General features: G+C 43.8%; 1 protein-coding gene across 4 annotated transcripts in view; it reads right to left on the bottom strand.

Annotated features, from left to right (window-relative positions):
• Positions 1 to 25,003, bottom strand: part of MARCHF6 (membrane associated ring-CH-type finger 6) — a 1,314,422-nt gene that overhangs the window by 461,616 nt on the left and 827,803 nt on the right. For all 4 annotated transcript variants that reach the window (XR_012244456.1, XM_073630743.1, XM_073630744.1 and 1 more), the window contains one exon: positions 9,916 to 10,035. Coding sequence is in view for 3 of the 4 variants with exons in the window: in XM_073630743.1 (XP_073486844.1) it covers positions 9,916 to 10,035 (120 nt within the window). In the remaining variant the exon portion in view is untranslated. The remainder of the gene's footprint in view (positions 1 to 9,915; positions 10,036 to 25,003) is intronic.

The following is a 25,003-nucleotide window of genomic DNA, read 5'->3' as shown; positions in this document are numbered from 1 at the left end:
CTGAGGTTTTTTTTTTTTTTTTTTTTTTTTTTTTAGATTAGAGTCCTCTATATCCCAGCTGTTAGTCTCTAAGGGGGTGCTAATATAAGGGGACTGTGATATAATGGGTGTCTCTAAGGAGGGGGGTGATATAAGGACACACTGATCTAATATGGGTCTCTAATGGAGGTGCATAATAAGGAGAGTTCCCCTTATCAAAAAGAGGTCTCTAAGAGTGGGGGAAGGGGTGCTGATATAATGGGGGGTCTCTAAGGGGGGTGCTGACTGCTGATCTAATTGATCACAAGCTCTGGAACTGGACCAGCACCCCCCTCCCCACAGACTACTCTTGCCTTATATCGGTCCCCCCCCCCCCCATTAGATCAGGGAACACACACCCATCAGTGTCCACTGCCCCGAAAGACCCCCATTAGACTGCCTTACCATGAGCCGCTTTGAGACAGGAAGTGTGGGAGCTGGAGTTTGGGGTGGAGCTCCTCTACTGTAGTGCTATTTTCCTTCCATTGTGTGGGGGGGCTTTGGGAGAAGTGTCATGCACTCAATCATAGGGCTGCTGTTAGCAATTATTGGGGCCCCATACAGCCTACCTCATGGGGCCCTCACCCCCCCGAGGGAAAGAGGTGGGGGGAGGGAGGTGAGAAAGGGGGAGGTGAGAGGAGGAAGTGAGAGAGAGGTGGGGGGAGGGAGGTGAGAAAGGGGGAGGTGAGAGGAGGAAGTGAGAGGGGTGAGCGAAAGGGGGGAGGAGGCAGGAGAGAGAGGGGTGAGAGGGAGGGGGGTAAGAGAGAGAGGGGTGAGAGGGAGGGGGGTAAGAGAGAGAGGGGTGAGATAGTGGGGGTGTGAGAGAGTGGGGGTGAGAGAGAGAAGGGGGCTGAGAGGGAGGGGCTGAGAGAGAGGAGGGGGGCTGACAGAGGAAGAGGGCTGACAGAGGAAGGGGGCAAGCAGACAAAGGAGGGGGCTGACAGAACAGATGAGAGAGACTTCAGAAGACACACAGCGTGAGGCAGGACACCGGGAGCAAGCAGGCACGATTAACCACAGTCCAGCCCCGCCTCCACATGTGACCAGCTCCGCCAAGCCAATCACAGATCTTCATGTCCGCCGCCCCGCACATGACCCGTTCGGCCAATCACAAGGCACCCACTGCTCATTGCTGAGCTGGGCTCAGAGAGCACCACTGTTGAGGCACTGTGTGACAGTGATAGCGGGCATGGGTTGTGCGTCGCCCCTCTAGATGTTGCGGCTGGGGCCAGAGATTCGGCTGACACCGTCCACAGGATGGTGGTATGTGTGCCCGGGTTTCCAGCGGGTGAAAACCCGGGCACAAGTGTCAAAACCCAGACTGTCTGGGTCACAACCAGACAGGTGGCAACCCTAGGCCACAACCAGGTGAGGAGTACAAAGACAAGTGTGTCTTGCCTACAGTCAAACATGGTGGTGGGAGTGTCATGGTCTGGGGCTGCATGAGTGCTGCTGGCACTGGGGAGCTACAGTTCATTGAAGGCACCATGAATGCCAACATGTACTGTGACATGCTGAAGCAGAGCATGATCCCCTCCCTTTGGAGACTGGGCCACAGGGCAGTATTCCAACATAATGACCCCAAACACACCTCCAAGACAACCACTGCCTTGCTAAAGAAGCTGAGGGTAAAAGTGATGGACTGGCCAAGCATGTCTTCAGACCTAAACCCTATTAAGCATTTGTGGAGCATCCTCAAAACGGAAGGTGGAGGAGCGCAAGGTCTATAACATCCACCAGCTCTGTGATATCATCATGGAGGAATGGAAGAGGTCTCCAGTGGCAACCTGAGAAGCTCTAGTGAACTCCATGTCCAAGAGGGTTAAGGCAGTGCTGGTAAAATAATGGTGGCCACACAAAATATTGACACTTCTTCAGTGAGCGGTCCGGCTTCCGATAAAAGTGGTCTCTGCGGTAGATTCGCCTCCAGATCACTTTTATCGGCGGCGGGAGAGCCCCCCCCCCGCTCTCTGGTGCCCTCCGCCGCTTACCGGAGCAGTCGGGTCCTCTTCCTGGCTTGGTATGGAGACGAGTGAGGGGCAGATGGCTTTTATTATACCTTTTCATGCGACAACACTGAATAAATTGCACTTTGCTACAATGTAAAGTAGTGAGTGTACAGCTTGTATAACAGTGTAAATTTGCTGTCCACTCAAAATAACTTAACACACAGCTATTACCTAGTTACGGACCAGCCGCCACAGTTGAACTGTGGCAGGTTGGCTCCCCTGCGCGAATCACCGTCCTTGTATGCTGAGCGCTTACGCGGCGATCTGTGGCCTTGCCCATTTGCTTGTGGGGGAGCCACCCGCGATCGCTCCAGAGACAGGCAGAATGGGTATTTGTCAGTGTAAATATACAGTTGCAATAAAAAAGTATGTGAACCTTTTGGAATGATATGGATTTCTGCACAAATTGGTCATAAAATGTGATCTGATCTTTATCTAAGTCACAACAATAGACAATCACAGTCTGCTTAAACTAATAACACACAAAGAATTAAATGTAACCATGTTTTTATTAAACACACAATGTAAACATTCACAGTGCAGGTGGAAAAAGCATGTGCACCCCTAGACCAATGAGTTCTCCAAGAGCTAATTGGAGTGAGGTGTCAGCCAACTGGAGTCCAATTAATGAGATGAGATTGGAGGTGTTGGTTACAGCTGCCCTGCCCTATAAAAAACACACACCAGTTCTGGGTTTGCTTTTCATAAGAAGCATTGCCTGATGTGATCGATGCCTCGCACAAAAGAGCTCTCAGAAGACCTACGATTTAGAATTGTTGACTTGTATAAAGCTGGAAAGGGTTATAAAATTATCTCCAAAAGCCTTGCTGTTCATCAGTTCACAGTAAGACAAATTGTCTATAAATGGAGAAAGTTCAGCACTGCTGCTACTCTCCCTAGGAGTGGGCGTCCTGTAAAGATGACTGCAAGAGCACAGCGCAGACTGCTCAATGAGGTGAAGAAGAATCCTAGAGTGTCAGCTAAAGACTTACAAAAGTCTCTGGCATATGCTAACATCCCTATGATACGTAAAACACTAAACAAGAATGGATTTCATGGGAGGATACCACAGAGGAAGCCACTGCTGTCCAAAAAAACCATTGCTGCACGTTTACAGTTTGCACAAGAGCACCTGGATGTTCCACAGCAGTACTGGCAAAATATTCTGTGGACAGATGAAACCAAAATTGAGTTGCTTGGAAGAAACACACAACACTATGTGTGGAGAAAAAGAGGAACAGCACACCAACATCAAAACCTCATCCCAACTGTGAAGTATGGTGGTGAGGGCATCATGGTTTGGGGCTGCTTTGCTGTGTCAGGGCCTGGATGGATTGCTATCATTGAAGGAAAAATTAATTCCCAAGTTTATCAAGACATTTTGCAGGAGAACTTAAGGCCATCTGTCCACCAGCTGAAGCTCAACAGAAGATGGGTGTTGCAACAGGACAACGACCCAAAGCATAGAAGTAAATCAACAACAGAATGGCTTAAACAGAAGAAAATACGCCTTCTGGAGTGGCCCAGTCAGAGTCCTGACCTCAACCAAATTGAGATTCCTCGGTGTAAGTGGAGCTGGTATAAATGGGAGTTAAAAACCAGAGTTAGAGTGAACAAGTCTTGCTTTTTCTTTGCTGGGTTTGCTGGGTTGCATTTTTGGGGCTTTTCCTTTTAGTTTTTCATTTGCCTTTTTCTGTCACTTTTTAAATAGCTTTTTTTTTTTTCTCTGGTTCCTTTAGTCTATCAATTAAGGGGGGTGGTTAATTGCTCACAGGTGCCTATTTAACTGGGTGTAGGACTCAGTCTGAGCGTGCTCAGTCTGAGGCTGTGGAACTCGGTGTAAGTGGAGCTGGTATAAGTGGGAGTTAAAAACCAGAGTTTAAAACAGGAGGTTATAACAGGGGTCATAGTACCTGTGTAGTGTGAGTATCTGAGTGTTGTCTGAGTAGTGTGTGTGGATCGTTAGTACTTGTGTATTGTGTACTGTATACTTGAGTATTGCGAGTGTACGTAGGTCTGCGACTGTTCTGCGATTGCACATAGGTCTGTGAGTACCTGTGTATTGTCTTGTTGTGTACCTGTGTATTGTCTTGAGTATTAGTGCCAGGAAGCTAGCGGTTAGGTAATTTGGACAGGGTAAAATCCCCAAATCCTCACTAAATTTAATAGGTATGATGCCTGGCGGGTGTGGAGAGGCGACTCTTTGTACATCTTGCGGCATGTATGCGTTCCTTGATCATCCGATCGAGGGCGAATACTGCTGTGCAAAATGTAAGCACATTGTTTCCCTGGAAGCCCACGTTCTGAATCTGGGGAAGCAACTGTCAGCACTGAGAAGTCCCTCCATACTAAAGGTGAGCCAGGAACGTACACGGCAGGTGCCGGCAGGGGCCAGCACAGAGGCAGGTGGAGACAAAGAGGTGCAGGCACTAGCAAAGAGTAGATGGGTGACAGTCAGGAGGGGTAGAGGGGGAAGTGCCAGAGAGGCCGATCCAGGACTGGAGAATCCCAATAAGTATGCTCCATTGAGTGACATTGGTGAAACCAGTCAGGGACCAGCACTGCTGGAGATGAGGGACTCTCCTAGCTGCCAGGGGAAGAACTCCTCCAGTGAGAGTGGGGGGGCAGCAAAGGGAAAGGAAAGACAGATTCTGGTGGTAGGGGACTCAATTCTTAGAAGGACAGAGAGGGCAATCTGTAACCAAGACCTGAAGCGCCGAACAGTATGTTGTCTACCGGGCGCACGGATCTTGTGGACAGATTACTGGGAGGGGCTGGGGAAGACCCGGCTGTCATGGTGCACATTGGCACCAATGACAAAGTCAGAGGCAGATGGAGTGTCCTAAAGAACGATTTTAGGGACTTAGGTGCTAAATTGAGGAAAAGGACCTCCAAGGTAGTGTTCTCAGGAATACTACCGGTACATCGAGCCACACCAGAAAGGCAGAGGGAGATTAGGGAAGTAAACAAGTGGCTGAAGAGCTGGTGTATTAAGGAGGGGTTTGGGTTCCTGGAGGACTGGGCCGACTTCTCAGTCGATAACAGGTACTATAGAAGGGACGGACTGCACCTAAATGAGGAGGGTGCAGATCTGCTGGGAATGAAGATGGCCAAAAAGTTAGAGGGGTTTTTAAACTAGGCGATGGGGGGGAGGGTCCAGAGACAGTGATAGCCAGTGCGGAAGATATTCCAGAAGGTAGTATTGGGGGCATTAGTGGTAGGTTAACCAAAGCACAAAAACACAAGGTGAGTATAGTAGCAAGTCCTAGTTGCAATCTTGAAACACCCAATACGAGGACAATATGCGACCGGTCTAAACTATGTGGCATGTTCACCAATGCCAGGAGCATGGCGGACAAGCTGGGTGAACTAGGGATACTGTTGTACAAGGAGGATTTGGATTTTGTGGGAATTTCAGAGACCTGGTTCAACAGCTCTCATGATTGGCTGGCAAACATTCAAGGGTATACCCTATACCGCAAGGATAGAGAGGGTAAAAAAGGGGGAGGGGTATGCCTATATATCAAGAATAATGTACAAGCGAATGTGAGAGATGACATCACTGAGGGAGCTAGAGAGGAGGTGGAATCCTTATGGGTAGAGCTCCAAAGGGATGAAGCTAAGGGGAAAATAATACTGGGAGTATGCTATAGGCCCCCTAACCTGAGGGAGGAAGTGGAGACAGATCTTCTATCACAAATTGGATTAGCAGCAAGGATGGGAAGTGTTATCATAATGGGGGATTTTAATTATCCAGACATAGACTGGGCGGAGGGAACCGCACATTCATTTAAGGATCGCTAGTTCCTTAATGTCTTGCAGGACAATTTTATGGGTCAGATGGTAGACGCACCAACTAGAAATAAAACATTACTGGATCTACTGATTACCAACAAAACAGACCTGATCACAGATGTGGAAATACGGGGCAATTTAGGTAACAGCGATCACAGGTCAATTAGTTTCAGTATAAATCACACAAATAGGAAACATGAAGGGAACACAAAGACACTGAATTTCAAAAGAGCCAACTTCCCTAAACTACAAACATTGATAAAAGGCATAAATTGGGATAAAATATTAGGAACAAGAATACGGAGGAGAGATGGGTTTGCTTTAAGAACATATTAAATAAGGGCATTAGCCAATGTATCCCATTGGGTAATAAGTTTAAAAGAGCGAACAAAAATCCTGGATGGCTTAACCCCAATGTAAAAATGCATATAAAAGCAAAGGAGAAGGCCTTCAAAAAATACAAGGTTGAGGGATCATCCTCAGCATTCAGACTTTATAAAGAATGCAATAAGAAATGTAAGGGTGCAATTAGGACGGCTAAGATAGAACATGAAAGACACATAGCGGAGGAGAGCAAAAAAAATCCCAAGAAATTCTTTAAGTATGTAAACAGTAAAAAAGGGAGGACAGACCATATTGGCCCCATAAAGAATGAGGAAGGACATCTGGTTACAAAGGATGGGGAGATGGCAAAGTTATTGAATTTATTCTTCTCCTCAGTCTTCACAAGTGAATCGGGGGGCTTCAGTAACCAAAACTGCAGTGTTTATCATCATGACACAACACAGGAAGCACCTCCATGGTTAACAGAGGACGGAATTAAAATTAGACTTGAAAAACTTAACATTAATAAATCACCGGGACCAGATGGCTTGCATCCGAGGGTACTTAGGGAACTCACTCAGGTGATTGCCAGACCGTTGTTCCTAATTTTTACAGACAGTCTATTGACTGGAATGGTACCAGCTGATTGGAGAAAAGCCAATGTAGCACCAATATTTAAAAAGGGCCCAAAAAACATCCCTGGGAATTACAGACCAGTTAGCCTAACATCAATAGTATGTAAACTCTTGGAGGGGATGATAAGGGACTATATACAAGATTTTAGTAATAAGAACGATATCATTAGCAGTAATCAGCATGGATTCATGAAGAATCGTTCTTGCCAAACCAATCTATTAACCTTCTATGAGGAGGTGAGTTGCCATCTAGATAAAGGAAGGCCCGTGGACGTGGTGTATCTGGATTTTGCAAAAGCATTTGACACAGTTCCCCATAAACGTTTACTGTACAAAATAAGGTCCGTTGGCATGGACAATAGGGTGAGTACATGGATTGAAAACTGGCTACAAGGGCGTGTTCAGAGGGTGGTGATAAATGGGGAGTACTCAGAATGGTCAGGGGTGGGTAGTGGGGTTCCCCAGGGTTCTGTGCTGGGACCAATCCTATTTAATTTGTTTATAAACGACCTGGAGGATGGGATAAACAGTTCAATCTCTGTATTTGCAGATGATACTAAGCTAAGCAGGGCAATAACTTCTCCGCAGGATGTGGAAACCTTGCAAAAAGACCTGAACAAATTAATGGGGTGGGCGACTACATGGCAAATGAGGTTCAATGTAGAAAAATGTAAAATAATGCATTTGGGTGGCAAAAATATGAATGCAATCTATACACTGGGGGGAGAACCTCTGGGGGAATCTAGGATGGAAAAGGACCTGGGGGTCCTAGTAGATGATAGGCTCAGCAATGGCATGCAATGCCAAGCTACTGCTAATAAAGCAAACAGAATATTGGCATGCATTAAAAGGGGGATCAACTCCAGAGATAAAACGATAATTCTCCCGCTCTACAAGACTCTGGTCCGGCCACACCTGGAGTATGCTGTCCAGTTCTGGGCACCAGTCCTCAGGAGGGATGTACTGGAAATGGAGCGAGTACAAAGAAGGACAACAAAGCTAATAAAGGGTCTGGAGGATCTTAGTTATGAGGAAAGGTTGCGAGTACTGAACTTATTCTCTCTGGAGAAGAGACGCTTGAGAGGGGATATGATTTCAATTTACAAATACTGTACTGGTGACCCCACAATAGGGATAAAACTTTTTTGCAGAACAGAGTTTAATAAGACTCGTGGCCACTCATTACAATTAGAAGAAAAGAGGTTTAACCTTAAACTACGTAGAGGGTTCTTTACTGTAAGAGCGGCAAGGATGTGGAATTCCCTTCCACAGGCGGTGGTTTCAGCGGGGAGCATTGATAGCTTCAAGAAACTATTAAATAATCACCTGAATGACCGCAACATACAGGGATATGTAATGTAATACTGACACATAATCACACACATAGGTTGGACTTGATGGACTTGTGTCTTTTTTCAACCTCACCTACTATGTAACTATTAGATGCTGTGGCATGACCTCAAGAAAGCGATTCACACCAGACATCCCAAGAATATTGCTGAACTGAAACAGTTCTGTAAATGGGGAATGGTCAATTACTCCTGACCATTGTACACATCTGATCTGCAACTACAGGAAACGTTTGGTTGAAGTTATTGCTGCCAAAGGAGGTTCAACCAGTTATTAAATCCAAGGGTTCACATACTTTTTCCACCTGCACTGTGAATGTTTACATGGTGTGTTCAAGAAAAACATGGTAACATTTAATTCTTTGTGTGTTATTAGTTTAAGCAGACTGTGATTGTCTATTGTTGTGACTTAGATGAAAATCAGATCACATTTTATGACCAATTTGTGCAGAAATCCATATCATTCCAAAAGGGTTCACATACTTTTTATTGCAACTGTATATTTACACTGACAAATCCCCATTCTGCCTGTCTCTGGAGCGATCGCGGGTGACTCCCCCACTAGCAAATGGGCAAGGCCACAGATCGCTGCATATGCGCTCAACATACAAGGACGGTGATTTGCGCAGGGGAGCCAACCTGCCACAGTTCACTGTGGCGGCTGGTCTGTAACTAGGTAATAGCTGTGTGTTAAGTTATTTTGAGTGGACAGCAAATTTACACTGTTATACAAGCTGTACACTCACTACTTTACATTGTAGCAAAGTGCAGTTTATTCAGTGTTGTCGCATGAAAAGGTATAATAAAATATTTACAAAAATGTGAGGTGCATACTACTTTTGTGAGATTCTGTAGGTGCCATGTTACATGACTGGAGAGGGGAAAAAGAAGCTACCTCTTCACTGTGTGTTATCAGTAAATATAAGGGGAGAGGAGACAACTCAGCCCCAGACCCCCTCCTGCCCAGACCCCCTTAGCCTTTTAGCCCCTAGGTTGACATGTGTGCGTTGCAGGAATGTGCAATCACACATTTTTGCAGGCATCCGGCTGCGCCATAAACTCTTAATGGAACACTCATGCACTTGCTTTTGCACTCATTTGCATACTACTTTTTTGCAGCACAATTTTTAAAAATTTTATTTTGTGCGTTTTTCACATGTAGAGCATCCTACTGAAATGAATGGGCTGCCCTATACATGCTGCACAAAAACTCACACGCTCCATCACAACTGCAAATTTGTGAATGGAGCCTTAGGGCTAGTTTACAATTCTAGTAGCCCTCTGAAGAAAAATTTGCATTGAATTGCTTTTCAGAGGACATTTTACAGGCAGTGAGGACATATTATGTTTCCTTCTCATCACCTGCTTTAACACTCTAGGAGTTTTGCACCACTGTGCTAAAACTGCACGCACTGCATGAGGGCTGTTGCAGCTCAGCCCCATTCACTTACATGGATCATGTTCAGGCAGTACTACCTGTCAAACATGATGGGGGCCAATTTTTTGCTAAGCATGTATAAAGGATACAGCCACCTTTGAAGCTTGGAAAGAGGGGGGTGGGGGCAGTAAAAACACGGCTCAACTTCCTGTTTTTCCTTGTCCCAGTACTGGTAGGCTCCATTTGGTGCAAACTTATTATGTATCAGTAAGCTTCAGCACTGTATTCCCATTAATAAACCACTTTAAACAGGAGGGAGGCAAATACCAGACATTAACAAAAAAATGAGGTTAGAAAATTAGTACTTTTTACGTGACATTGTGTAAAAATTGCAATTTGAACTTTACCACTGATAAGATAAATCTCCTGAGATGTCTATAAATTGGTAAATGAATCATTTCTTGGACTGGGTTAAAATCTGGATCATTCAAATTTCTTAGAAACCACAGAACTCCTGGTCTGAGAACCTACAAAAAAAAAAAAAAAAAAAAGAAGAGAGAAAGAAAACAAATTAGAGAAAAACAAATGTAGCAAACAATTGACTTTTGTTTAACCACTTGATCTCTAGAAGATTTACCCCCCCCATGACCAGGCCACTTTTTGAAATACGGCACTGTGTTACTTTAACTGACAACTGCGCAGTCATTCAACACTGTACCTAAATACAATTAATGTCATTTTTTCCTCACAAATAGATCTTTCTTTCAGTGGTATTTGATTACCACTGTATTTTACATTTTTTTGTGCTATAAAGACCGACAATTTTGAAAAAAAAAAAAAAACACATTTTTTTATTTTGGGATATAAAACATATCCAATCAAAAAAAAAATGGAATCACATTTCTTCATAAATGTAGGCCAATATGTATTCTGCTACATGTTGGTAAAAAATCCCAATAAGCATATATTGATTGGTTTACACGAATGTTATAGCATCTACAAACTATGTAATACATACTGGGATTGTATTCTAGTAATGGTGGCGATCAGCGCCTTATATTGCGGCGGACAATTTGCAGGAACTCAAAATGTATCAGTTCCTCCCCTGTTAGTATGGAAAGCTGCCTTGTTTACATAGGCAGAGCTCCCTTCTGAGTTTCTGCCTGATGATCGGTGGGCATTGAGTACCGGACACTCGTAGATCAGCTTTGCTGTGAATAATTACAGCAGAAGTGGCACGCCCCCTGCAGACAGAAATGCAGGATCACACACACATATATATATATATATATATATATATATATATATATATATACACACACACACAGTATATATGTGATCCAGAGCACAGCTGCTGCCCTATAGCAGTCAGCAAGTGGTTAAATAATGCAGGATACACACAATCAGTTTGGTAGACTATGAATGCACCACTTCAGGAGTAAACTGCGAGATCCTATGCTGCAGTAAAATCCTGGTTGCCTGCCTGGTCAGCAGCCACATCTGTAAATGTGTAAAGGAAGAATCAATAAAATACCCAGACCCCAAAAAATTGATCTCCCAATTTTACATTATGTTGACAACACCGACAGCAACCAAAATTGCATATGCACTGAAACCTAGGTGGGAGAGGGAGGTGGAGGTGGGCAATATGGAGGATGATGAATGGAGTGATGCTCTTGATGCTTGCAAACTGGTATCCCCTAAATTATCGGATAGGTTGACCCAGATTTTCATATTACATAGATCCTACCTCACACCATATAGAATTTCTAGATATAAACAGAATCAGTCTATAACATGTATAATGTGCAATCAAGCAATAGGCACATTCTTTCACTTAATCTGGCAGTGCCCAAAGATTCAGGCCTTCTGGACCCAAGTGGTGAGATTCCTGCATGGCACAATGGGCTCTCCTATCACACTACAACCCAAATTGTGTATCTTAGGAATTTTCCCAAATACAGAGATCAACAAATTCCAAAAGATATTTCTTCAGGAAACGCTCTTCTCTGCAAGAAAAGTTATAGCCAGACTTTGGATGAGGCCTGATCCGCCAGAGCTTGCACACTGGGTTACAGAAGTAAATACAGTATTACCCTATAAGAAACTCACATATTCACATAGAGGGTGTCCTACAAAGTATGCAAAAATTTGGGACAAGTGGCTTAAAACACCTGAAACCTGTATGTGACATATAAAATTAAGGGAGAAGCGTTTAATGGAATGACACGGTGTGCACAGTATCTGGAATGTTTTTTTTTTTTGTTTTTTTTCCTTTTTCTTATCAAATATCATTGGTGATTTATAAAAAAAAATAACGTATCATAATACATATAATTTGGGGGTAGACATAGCGAATTGCCTGTTATTATACATTGTATTGCTTGTAGTTTTGTTTTTTTTTGATACAAGAAATGCATGAATGTATACATGTTTACTATATTTTCAATAAAAAACGTGTTTGATGGATAAATGTGTAAAGGAAGAAAAACAGCCGCAGTTCCAGGGAATAAAACAGCTTCTTTATTGTAGACAATCCATTAAAGTGAAGACGTTTGCTGATCCGCCATGGGTCGTGTGTGTCTGGCATTACTTGACTTTTAATGGATTGTCTACAATAAAGAAACTGTTTTTATTTCCTGGTGTGTGGCCGTTTTTCTTCCTTTACACAATCAGTTTGGGCACCCCTTCATTATCAGGCCATTTTTCAGTGCTATGATAGTTTTACTGTCAGTTACTTCATCATATTACATAAAAAAAGTGCTTCCTTGATCTATATTCTCTTGCAATGCCAATAATACATGCAATCTTCCTCAACGCCTTATCTTTTGATATGTGTTCACCTCCCTTAGCGGACCTTAATTTTCATCAAGGTCATAAATGCATGTATTCTATGAGCCACAAGATAAAGCCTGGTACACACTATTCGTTTTTTTTTTTTTCGTTCAACCCCTTGGGTTGAACGAAAAGAAAAACTGACACCACTATACTAACCATGTGAGGTTCGTTCAGCGATCTCCCCCCGCTGAACTGTTGTGTTCTGACAGGGGGACAGCCCCCCGCCAGAACACTCTGAACAGCGCTCTCTGCCATTGGCTGAGTGTGCCGATTGGGAATCGGTCAGATGCTGGTTTTCCAGCATGCTCGTCCAACAGAGGTCAGCCAAACTGGTTGTTGTCTCCCGACATTCTGCCCATGTGTACCCGGCTTAACTCCTCCACCGCCTGTCACAATCCCCCCCTCATGGGTATGGATACATGCAGGACCTACTGAGGAAGCCCGTTTGGCGTAATGCATATAGAGGCAGAGCCACACTACAGGAGCCATAAGATATATTTGCTCCTGATGTCTTAACATGGACAGGTTGCTTTTATGGATGAAATTTGCTTATGCGTATAAGATAGCACTGTCGGTGCTCTGTTTATATGAGTGGAATTCTTAATAGATTTGTAATAAAGTTTTTATAGTGGATTACACTATTGGTTCCGTTTCTGTTTGCATGCGGTCATGTATATGGGAAGCAGAGCAGAGGAGGAAGTGAAGGAGGTTGGATGTGGACGGAACAACTTAAGCCTTTTTAAACCTTGATATAACTAGTGAGGTCCACTGAAGGTGAGCAGCTAGTACATATACCCGATACAATAAATTGAATGAGTAGTAAAGGTTAATGCTATAATGTGAGTAGGACCCAGCATATTTTTACCTCACCTTCCACAATACAAAGAGCACTAGGATTTTTTATTGTTTGCATGTATCCATACCGTGAGATCGTGATGGGTGGTGCAGAAAGAGAGACATTAACCACTTCAATACCAGGCACTTTTACCCCCTTTCTGCCCAGGTCAATTTTCAGCCCTGTCAAACTTTCAATGACAATTGCCCGGTCATTCATCACTGTACCCAAACAAGATTTTTAATCATTTTGTTCACAGAAATAGCTTTCTTTTGGTAGTATTTAATAACCACTAGGTTTTTTATTTTTTGCTAAATAAACGGAAAAAGACTGAAAATTTTGAAGAAAAAAAAATTATGTATTTCTTTGGAGAGCCTCCAATCCCAGTTGATGCCCATTTGGGGGAAACACAACGGACAAGGAGCTAGTGGTGTGGCATTTAGGGCACAATCGTACTGCAGGCAGCCGTGCTCCCATTGTTGTAAGTGCAATTTTTATTAAACTCAACGGCGTTTAAATGATACACACTATGAGTCTTTTCCTGCCTCTTCAATGTGCTCTCCTCCGAATATGGAAAGTCAGTGCATAGCCTGCGTCCCAGCGAGTGACCATCAACAGCAGATTCTCTTTGTGGAGACACCTGTAGTGGGGTGCCTGTAAAATAGGTTAAAATTACAGGAAAAGTGATTGATGGGATATATGTTCCTCCACGGATTCTTAGATTTGCAAGCTAAGATAATACCAGCAAAGACTTCAGGGTAAAGAAGGATAGTTCTTTAACCTGCATTGGTAAAGTCCGTTCCGGGGCTGGTTTTATTGGGAGTCAGAGATCTGGGTGGGACAGATTCCCAAGTCTGTGGACTGCAGTTTAATGGTTTCTTTTCAGGTCTTGATTAAGGCAGCTGGTCCTAGCTCTCAGAGAGAGTGTGTGTCTCCATGTGAGGAGGCAACTAGGAGCATGGCTGCTTATCCCTGACTTTGGATACAAAGTATTTGCGTTTGTAAGGACACTTACTACAAAACCAAGGACTGGTCAGACTACAGACACAGTGAGGCTCGGTAGAGCAGAAGTTTTTTTTTTTTTGATTGATGGCAAAATGCCCTTTTTCTACTGTTTGGGAATATCCTGTTGATTAAACATGTTTTCCTAAAGAAACTGAGTTTGTCCCTGCATTGAGTCTGATCCCCTACAACTGGTGGCTTGGAGCGGGCACAACATCCAGAGACTGTACCTCTTGCAGCAGCATTTAAAAAAAAAAAAAAAAAATAGTATTTTTATAACAGCTTACCTGTAAAATCCTTTTCTTGAAGTACATAACAGGACACAGAGTCATAGTGATAACTACATGGGTATATAGCCACCTTTAGGTGATGGACACTGGCACACTCAAGACAGGAAGTTGCCTCCCTATATAACCCCTCCCACACTGGGAGCACCTCAGTTTTGTAGCCAAGCAATATACATATATCTCAAAGAGGGGGGAGGGATCATCTCTGTGTCCCGTGATGTACTTCAAGATAAGGATTTTACAGGTAAGCTGTTATAAAAATCCTATTTTCTTTATCGTACATCACGGGACACAGAGACATAGTGATAACTATATGGGATGTCCCAAAGCAATGCCCACTGAGGGGAGGGAGACACAAATAAGTAGGATGCCATCAGACTTGAGGACCTATACTGCAGCCTGCAGCACACTGCGCCCGAAGGCGGTATCCTCATGTCTTTTCACATCCACTTGATAGAATCTAGTGAACGTATGGACTGAAGATCACGTTACAGCCTTGCAAATCTGAGCCTTAGAGGCCTGGTGACGCACTGCCCAAGAAGCACAAACTGCTCTGGTCGAGTGTGCTTTGATCTTAAAGGGTGGTCCTCCCTTTAAAACCATAAGCCTGAATGATAATTTGCATAACCCATCTAGAAACAGTAGTTTTTGATGCTGCCAGTCCTTTCTTAGGACCGCCTGGCAAAACAAACAAAACATCTGTTTTCTGAACCTGAGCAGTTGCCTTTAAATAGACTTTAATTGCTCTCACTGCATTAAGGGAATGTAGTGACTTCTCAAGCCCCGAATAAGGTTCTGGAAAAAATGAAGGAAGGATAATATCCTGGTTCAGATGAAAATCTGACACTACTTTAGGCAAGAAAACTGGATGAGGCTGCAACGCCACCTTATCCTTGTGGATAATTAAATATGGCTCTTTACATGAAAGAGCAGCTAATTCTGATACCCTTCTTGCAGAGGATATTGCAATCAGAAATACTTATTTCCTTGTCAAAAGGACCAAAGGGAATAGATCGTATTGGCTCAAATGGCTGTTTCTGCAATACTGACAATACCAAGTTCAAATCCCAAGGACATAATGGTGACCTAATTGGCGGTTTAAGCCAAGTCACCCCCTGTATAAAAGTCTTGACCAAGGAATGAGAAGCAAGTGGTCTCTGAAACAATATCGATCAGGTCAAAAGCTGACCCTTGATAATACTTAAGGCCAGCTTAATTTCTACTCCTAATTGCAGAAAAGCCAAAATTCTGCCTATGACATACTTTCTAGGATGCCAACCTTTGGATTCACACCAAGCAACATATGCTCTCCAGACTCTATCATATATGACTCTGGAAGCTGGTTTCCTAGCATTAATCAGGGTAGATAGCACTGACCCTGAAAGACCCCTATTCTTCAGAATGTGGGTTTCAATAGCCAAACCGTTAGCGTTTGTAAGGTAGGGTGAAATACTGGTCCCTGGGAGAGCAGGTCTGGACGTGTTGGGAGGGTCCATGGGTCCCCCCACTGCCATCCTTATGATCTCCGCATACCAAGATCTTCTGGGCCATGTCGGGGCTACAAGAATCACCGGCTTCCCTTCTTGTCTGATTCTGCGAAGAAGACGAGGTAGCAGCTGAACAGAGGGGAATGCATAAATCAGTGAAAACCGATTCCACGTGGTCACCAACGCATCTGACCCGCAAGCGAGAGGATCTCTTGTCCTTGACACAAAGTTGTCCAGTTTTTTGTTGAACCTGGATGCCAATGGATCTACGTCCGGGGTCCCCCATCTTTGGCATAGAGCCCGGAAAATGTCGGGGTGCAGAGACCATTCCCCCAGGAACAACTGCTGGCGACTTAAGAAGTCCGTCTGCCAATTCTCTATTCCTGGAATGAAGATTGCGGATAGGCAAGGTACATGTTTTTCTGCCCAGGCTAGGATATGATTTACCTCCCTCTGGGCTGCATGACTCCTGGTGCCCCCCTGGTGATTATTATAAGCTACTGCTGTGACATTGTCAGATTGGACCCTTACAGGACAATTCTGCAACCTGAACGTCCAGGCGTCCAGAGCCAAGCGTGCTGCCCGAATCTCTAAAATGTTGATGGGCAAGGTTTTCTCGGTTGTGGACCATTTTCCTTGGACAGAGGCCTCTTCCAGGAATGCTCCCCAACCTGAGAGTCTGGCATCTGTTACCACCTTCCAGGTAACTGGTATGAAGGGTTTCCCCTTTTGCAGATTTTTGGTCATGCACCACCAACTAAGGCTCTGATGTACCTTTGGAGTAAAGATTGGGAAATCTAGAGCTTGGACCGTTTTGTTCCAGGCAGTTAGTATACTGTTTTGCAACAGTCTCAAATGAAACTGGGCATAAGGAACAGCTTCGAATGAGACCACCATCTCATGCAAAGGCGAACGGAGGGATTCTTCTTTGTCCTGACCACCTGAACCAAATCCCTTAAAGCGCTGATAATGGCTTTAAGGAAGATTTTTCTAGGTTGAGAATCCAACCTAGGGATTCCAGGTAGTTGACTGTGCTGACCACACTTTGGTCTAAGCAGGCTACCGACCAGTCTACTAGTAACAAGTCGTCTAGGTATACTATAAATGTTATGCCCTGAGTTCTTTTTTTTTTTTAATTATTTCTTTTATTTTATCAAATCACATTTCAATATACCGTATATACTCTAGTATAAGTCGATCCGAGTATAAGTCGAGGCCCTAATTTACCACAAAAAAAATGGGAAAAACTTATTGACCCGAGTATAAGACGAGGGCGAGACATGCAGCTACTGTAAGTGGAAAAAGAGGGTCAACAATGCCCATCTGCAGCTGCATGCCTCCCTGTGTCCTGTGTATATGTCATGTACCTGTGTCCTGTGTATATGTGCATGTGTCATGTACCTGTGTCCTGTGTATATGTGCATGTGTCATGTACCTGTGTCCTGTGTATATGTGCATGTCATGTACCTGTGTCCTGTGTATATGTGCATGTGTCATGTACCTGTGTCCTGTGTATATGTGCATGTGTCATGCACCTGTGTCCTGTGTATATGTGCATGTGTCATGCACCTGTGTCCTGTGTATATGTGCATGTGTCATGTACCTGTGTCCTGTGTATATGTGCATGTGTCATGTGTATATGTACCTGTGTATGTACCTGTGTCTATGTACCTGTGTATATGTGCATGTGTATATGTACCTGTGTCCTGCGTATGTGTGCATGTGTCATGTGTATATGTACCTGTGTGTATATGTGTGTGTGTGCATCCTCCGTGTGCCGCTCTGCACCGATCAGCATGTGCGGCGGCCATTCACTGTTCAAAAGCTGCGCCTCCTCCTCGTCCATGATAGGCAGAAAACTCCATTTCCCAGCAGTCAGCCTATCACGGACGTTCTCTCATCCGCATACCACGGACGAGGATGAGAGAATGTCCGTGATAGGCTGTACACTGACTGCCTATCACAGACGAGGAGGCGTGGCTTTTGAACAGTGAGAGCTGCTGCCGACTATGTAGCACACGCTGGCCGCCGTCTGCCTGCATGACACGCTGATCATGTAGGCAGATGGCGGTGACTCGAGTATAAGTCGAAGGGGGCACTTTCAGCCCAAAAAAAGGGGCTGAAAAATTTGACTTATACTCGAGTATATACGGTACAAAAGAATAACACAAACTGCACAACACAGTTGTCACCTTACAATACATTTAACCCCCCCCCTCCTCTCACTCAGTCCAAACAATTTGGTTGTGTCTTTAGCTACTTTCTCCCTAATCTCCACTAGTCATAACCTCCACATATCTCCACGTCTTCTTGAACTCCTGACAACAATCCCACTTATCCATTATCCCCTCTCTTGCTTCCAACCCACTATATCTCAGGCCTTCCATTTCGTATGTTCCTTCTATAGCACTGACCCAATCCCGCATTGTGGGGCTTCCATCCTCCTGCCATTTTTTTGGTATAAGGCTTTTTGCCGCATTCAAGAAATGAGGGGTTATTGATTCCCTATATTGCTTCACTGAGCCCTCTATTCCATGGAATAGACATATCCATGGGTCCTCGGGAACCACTTTACCAGTAATTTCTGTTATCAGTTGTAAAGTTTCTTTCCAATATTTTTTGATTCTGGGACAGTTCCACCACAGGTGGGCCATCGTTTCAATGTCCTTACACCCTCTCCAGCACTCATGTGATTTCTCCGGTTGAAATTTACTTTGTTTGTCAGGGGTAGCATACCACCTTGTCAAACATTTATAATTCATTTCAGCCGTCTTAATGTCTATGGCGGAATTATGTGTTAAATTCAAAATCTTCACAATCTTGTGTTTGTACTCAAGTGACCCTAATTCTTTTCCCCATTTTATTAAGAATGGCGGTACCTTCAGTTCATCATTTGCCAATAGCATTTTATAAAGCCGAGAAATATCCCTTTTTGTGTTTCCAGCTATACACAGCCGCTCAAATGGCATTAATTCTTCTACTGTTTTTATTGGTTGAGGCAGATTTTCTACGAAATGCTTTAACTGGAGGTAGCGCCATTCATTAATCAGCAGTAGATCCGTGTTTTGTTGTAACTCAGAGAACGTGCTTATTTTCCCTTTCTTGGTTATATCCCTTAATTGTGCATTATCCCTTTTTATCCAATTCCCACCAATTGTCCTTTTCCCTGGTGCAAAGTAATCATTGTCTTTCAAAAAAATTTAAAGGTGACTTATATTTCCATTTGCTTTATTTATGGACCAAGTCCCAAATTTTAAGTGCATTTTGTGTAATCTCGTGCATTTTAGCTCCCAGTAATGTGTTGAGCGGGATTCCATATTGAGCTATTTAACCATGCTTCACACAAATTATTTGTATGAAATTATATTAAACCTATAACCCAAGAAGAAATTAATAAAGCATTACAGGATTCTGCCCTGGGGAAAAGCCCTGGACCAGACAGGTTCACAACGAGTTATCTGAAAACTTTCAAGGGTATTTTAATACCAAGGCTTTGTCAATACATGAATGGACTGGGTGTGGAATATGACATAAGTAGAGAGGCCCTGTTAGCCTCAATAACAGTCATCTTGAAGGAGGGGAAAGACGGAACACTCTGCTCAAGCTACAGTCCAATATCCCTCCTAAATGTTGACATGAAACTTTATGTAAAAATTTTATCTACTAGGATAAAAGATCTGATGAATGAACTCGTACACCCGGACCAGGTTGGATTTATCCCGGGGAGGGAGGGGAGAGACAATGGAGTGAGAACTTTACTCCTCCTCCAGAAAATAAAGAATAGTGGGTCCCCAGGTTTATTTCTGTTGATAAACGCTGAAAAAGCCTTCGACAGGGTAGACTGGGGACTCATAATAACACTGGAATTCATAGGACTGGGCCCTAGAATGATCCAGTGGATCCAAGTTCTATATAAACATTTGATCGCGGTTATTAAAATTAACAGAGAGTCATCTACCCCCTTTGAAATAAAAAATGGGACGAGACAGGGGTGTCCCCTCTCCCCGTTACTTTTTGTACTATCCTTAGAACCACTCCTCGCAACGATATGGGCTAATGTAGACATAGGGGGTATTAAAATTGGGGACGATGAACACAAACTGGCAGCATTTGCCGACAATGTATTATTTTACATATCTAACCCTAGGATTACATTACCAAACTTACTTAAAACCCTAAAACAATATGGAGAACTTTCAAATTTTAAAATAAACCTTAATAAGTCTGAGATTTTAAACAGGAACAACAGAGCCTGCAAAAGGATTTTCAGTTTCCATGGAAGAAGGAGGGTTTAAAATATCTAGGGGTAAAGTTAGCAACTTCTCTCAAAAAAAAATATATAAAGTAAATTATATCCCTCTACTAGACAAAATCAAAAACAAAATTAAAAAAATGTCATTAAGGCCCCTCTCCTGGATAGGGCGTATCAATATGCTCAAGATGGTTCTTCTCCCGAAGATTACATATAAGTTTCAAATGTTGCTCATAGCACTACCGCACTATTATTTTAAAACACTAAAATCTATACTAATGAAATTTATTTCGCAAAATAAAAATCCTAGAATCTCATTTGAAGTTCTGAGACAGTGGCAAAAAAGCAAGGGGGTTTAGCAGTTCCCTGATGTTAAAAAATATTACTATGCAGTGGTTTTATCAGGAGTGGTGGTGTGGGCAAGGGAGAAACGTGAAAAACGATGGGTTAATATAGATGCCCTGAGTTCTTAGTCTGGCCAAAGGTGGGGCCAGAACCTTTGTAAAAACCCGGGGTGCAGTAGCTAGGCCGAAAGGTAAGGCTACAAACTGAAAATGGCGCCCTTCTACCTTCAATCACAGAAATTTCTGGTGAGCGGGAAAAATAGGCACATGCAGATATGCATCCTTGATGTCGATTGATGCCAGAAGTTTCCCCCCTTGTAGGGTGGAAACTACTGACCGGATTGACTCCATGTGAAATAAGCAAATATTCAGGTACTGATTTAACCCCTTGAGGTCTAAAATGGGCCTGACACCTCCATTTGGTTTTGGCACCGTGAAAAGGTTTGAATAAAACCCCAGACCCTGCTCTTTTACGGGGATCTCCATGATCACCCCGAGACAATAGCTTGTCTAATACCAGGAAGAGGGACTGCCTTTTCCCTGGATATTTGGGAACGTTTGACCTAAAAAAACGAGGCACTGGAAATTCTCGCAACTCTAGTTTGTAACCGAGAGTGGAAGTGACCCAGTTGTCCTAAATCTCTTCCTGCCACACCTTTGCAAATTGCAAAAGCCTTTCCCCCACCCGAGTGAGCGGGGGCGCCCTTTCATAAGGAGGCTTTAGAATTCTGTTTTGTATGTTTCCTCCCTCGGGGCATCTTTTGTCCCTGGGCATGACCTTGAGCTTTACCTCTTGAACCCGATGGCGGAGGCCGTCGCGACTGCCGGGAGGCAGTTGCCCCTGGCCCTAGAGAGGAAGCTTGTTTGAACGAGGGACACTTATACTTTCATTTAACTGGTAACAAGGTACTTTTCCCACTTGAGATTTTTTGGATATATTTATCCAAGTCATCCCCCAAAAAGCCGTTCACTGTGAAACGGAAATCTAGCCAAGAGTTTTTTGCATGGCGCCTCGGCTGACCAGTTTTTCAGCCATAAGATTCTACACATATGCACCAATAGGAGAGTAAGGTGAGAAGCCTGATGAATAGAATTTTTAATAGCATCAATTGCAAAACACAGCTCCCTAGGTAATTCAGCTAAATCCCGGGCCTGCTGAACTGGAATATCTCTAAGAACCTGCTTCAGCTGGTCTTTTAGGGATTGGCAGATGCCTATTGCTGCAATCGCCGGTTAAGTTAACGCACCTGCCATGGAAAAAGAAATGTCTTGAGTAAAGACTCTAGTCTCTTATCTGTTGGATCCCTCAACATCTGAGCATTGTCTACAGGACAAGTCAAGTTTTTATTCACAGAGGATATAGCAGCACCCACTACCAGAATACTCCATTTCCTGGTAAATTTCTCTTCCATAGGATAGAGAGGAGGGAAAAAATGCTTATCTGGGTGAACCCAATCAGCATGTATAAGCTGTTCCAGCAATGGATGAACCGGAAAGGTGTGAAGAGTATGTGGGGGTTTTAGCAAACCTAGTGAAGAAATAGGCCTTTCGGCTGACTGTCAAGGGCAACTTTTTTTTTTTTTAATTCCTTTATTATTTATGGCAAAGTTCCTTAAATACAGCAAGTCACGACATTTCATATACATACATACATTTGGTCGGTATATTCCGAGAAGCCCAAAACAAGACTTGAAAGAACAATTGTTGACATTTATGAATTACTGTGCCTATACGGTAACATTTATAAACATTAAAACCAGGAGACCTAACGTGCCCCTAAGGACATTTACCATGCTAACCAAACATTGAAGATTCAGCAATTAAGTGAGTGAATCTAATACTATTACATTAACTAACAAACACTGAAAAATCTTTAAATTTTTTATACTCACTACGATTGTATAACAGCCGTAACAACGGCTGAGGTGCAGAAACATAGCTTTAACAAGAGAAAAAAAAGAAGGAGGAGGGAGGGGGAGGAAAGGGGAAAAAAAAAAGGGGGGGGTGGTATTGTACTCCCACAAAATTAACAGACGTCCCAGTACAATGCTCAGTGCTTTGGATAAATTAACTCAATTGGGCTTTGGAGTGAGCCACCTCCTGCAGGTACACATCTGTGCATGTGAAATGTCTCCAGGGCCTCCACTTGTCTCTGAATTGTTCTTCCGTATTATGGAGGGTAGCTGCCAATTCCTCCATACGGAGAATACAATTGACTTTGGAGTACCACAGGACCCTAGTTGGTGGTTGAGGTTGCCTCCCCAACGCAGGGATACACACCCTTGCTGCATTGAGAAGTTGCATTGTAAGTGTCTTTTTATATTTCTGAATGGGTCTCTCTGTCAGGTGTAGGAGACATGCGGCCGGGTTACCTTTCAATTCCACTGAGGTCAAGTTTTTGATGGTTGTTGTTACCTCCCAGTACAGGGCAGGACCAAAAAATGTGGAGAATCGTACCAACTTCCACATTACATCGCCAGCACTTATCAGGAGAGGCTCCATCCATCTTGTGAAGTATATAGGGAACTCTATACCATCGGGATACAATTTTGTACCCAATTGCCTGGTATTGGTTCGCAATGGAGGACTTGTGTGCCAAAATTAGGCTTTTTCCCACCTGCCGTGGTGAAAACTGAGTCCCTAAGTCCTTTTTCCATTGGCGAACAATTGTCAGGGCCGTTTCATCAGTTTGAGTTGTCAAGTAGCTATATAGCGGAGAAAGCTTATTTCGAGAAGGTTCCCCTGCACTGCATAATGATTCAAAGGGGGTGAGATCAAGTGGGGTATATGGTGCCTTCTGCAGAGACTGCAAGAAATGTCCGAGTTGGTTGGTGCTTACATTATCTAATGGTGGGTCTATGAGTCTAGAAATAGCTGACAGCGAGGGGAGCCCCACCCGTGGCCAAACATCAACCAGGCGATATTTCCCTGATGGGATCAGCTGTCTCATCCTTCTGCTGGTAAGACCGGGTATAAAGTCAGGATTTCCTATGACAGGAGTCATAGGGGAAGGTAACGATGAGAGACCTGTATTGCGAAAGGTCAACCTGACTACTGTGAGGGTAGCGGCAATCAGGGGATGGTTTTTCATGTCTTCTGGAGGAGTGGAAGTGAGCCATGGTGACGTCAAAAGAGGAATGGATGCATCCTCAATCTCCATCCCCACCCACTGTTTGGAAACCTTATTACAATGCCAGTCTACGACCCTCGAGAGGTGCACTGCCCTGTAGTACTTGAAGAAATCGGGATACCTATGCCCCCTTTCTCCTTCGGCATAGATAATAATTGCATTTTAAGCCTAGGTGACTTATGGGCCCAGATAAAATCTCTAATTATCGCCCGAAGACTTTGAAAAATATCAAGGGAACGCAGATTGGCATAGCTTGGAGTTTATACAAAATCCTCTGGAGAACCGTCATCTTCAGGGCGTTACACCGCCTGAACCACGTCAAGGTCAGGGAGTGCCAGTTGCGAAGGTAAGTTTTCACTCTATGTAGCAGGGGTTGAAAATTGGAAGGATACAGGTGTGCCAGGTCCAGAGTGATGTCAATGCCCAGATATCGTATTGATTTGTCTGCCCAGTGAAACGCAAAAGATGTGCGCATGCTATGGGCTTCAGAGTCAGGGACCGTTATATTCAGCACTGCAGACTTGGCACAATTGACCTTAACATTTGACAATTCGCCATACACCCGTAGAGCCGCTAGAATATTGGGAAGCAAAACACGTGGGTTGGAGATGAAAAAGATCACGTCATCGGCATAGGCTGCAATTTTATGGTGCCCTGAGGGTTTCTGCACACCCGTGATCTTAGGGTCATCTCTTATGTAGCACAGAAAAGCTCAAGGGTCAGAATAAAAATCAGGGGAGACAGGGGGCAACCCTGTCGCGTCCCGTTCGCAATTGTGAAAAAGTCAGAGCGCCAGTCATTTACTGGTACAGCCGCCGATGGGGTGGAATAAAGCGATAGAATCCATCTAAGCATATTGGGGCCTAATCCAATGTGGTCCAGTGTGGTCCGCATAAAATGCCAGGCCACCCTGTCGAAGGCCTTTTCTGCTTCTGAAACCAAGAGAAAAGACCTTCTGGTGGAGAAGAGTGTGTGGATAAGATTGAAGACCCTGACAGTGTTGTCCCTTGCTTCTCTCATCGGCACGAAACCCGCCTGGTCTAAATGTATTCATTTTGGGATATGCGGTAAAAGTCGATTTGACAAAATTTTTGAAAAGAGCTTTAAGTCTATATTGAGGAGCGCAATTGGACGGTAATTTCCACACTGGGACAGGTCTTTCCCTTCTTTGGGTATAAGAGATATATAAGCTCTCAATGAATCCACTGGCATGGAACTATCCCCTTTCAGGGTGTTGTAGGCTGTCAGGAAATGTGACATCAGAGAGGTCGCAAAGGTATGGTAGTAAGCCAGAGTGAAACCATCAGGCCCCGGGGGCCT

The sequence above is a fragment of the Aquarana catesbeiana genome, linkage group LG05 (genome assembly GCF_042186555.1).
Source record: "Aquarana catesbeiana isolate 2022-GZ linkage group LG05, ASM4218655v1, whole genome shotgun sequence".
NCBI classification, from domain to species: domain Eukaryota; kingdom Metazoa; phylum Chordata; class Amphibia; order Anura; family Ranidae; genus Aquarana; species Aquarana catesbeiana.
This window is presented reverse-complemented; position numbering and strand designations above follow the sequence as displayed.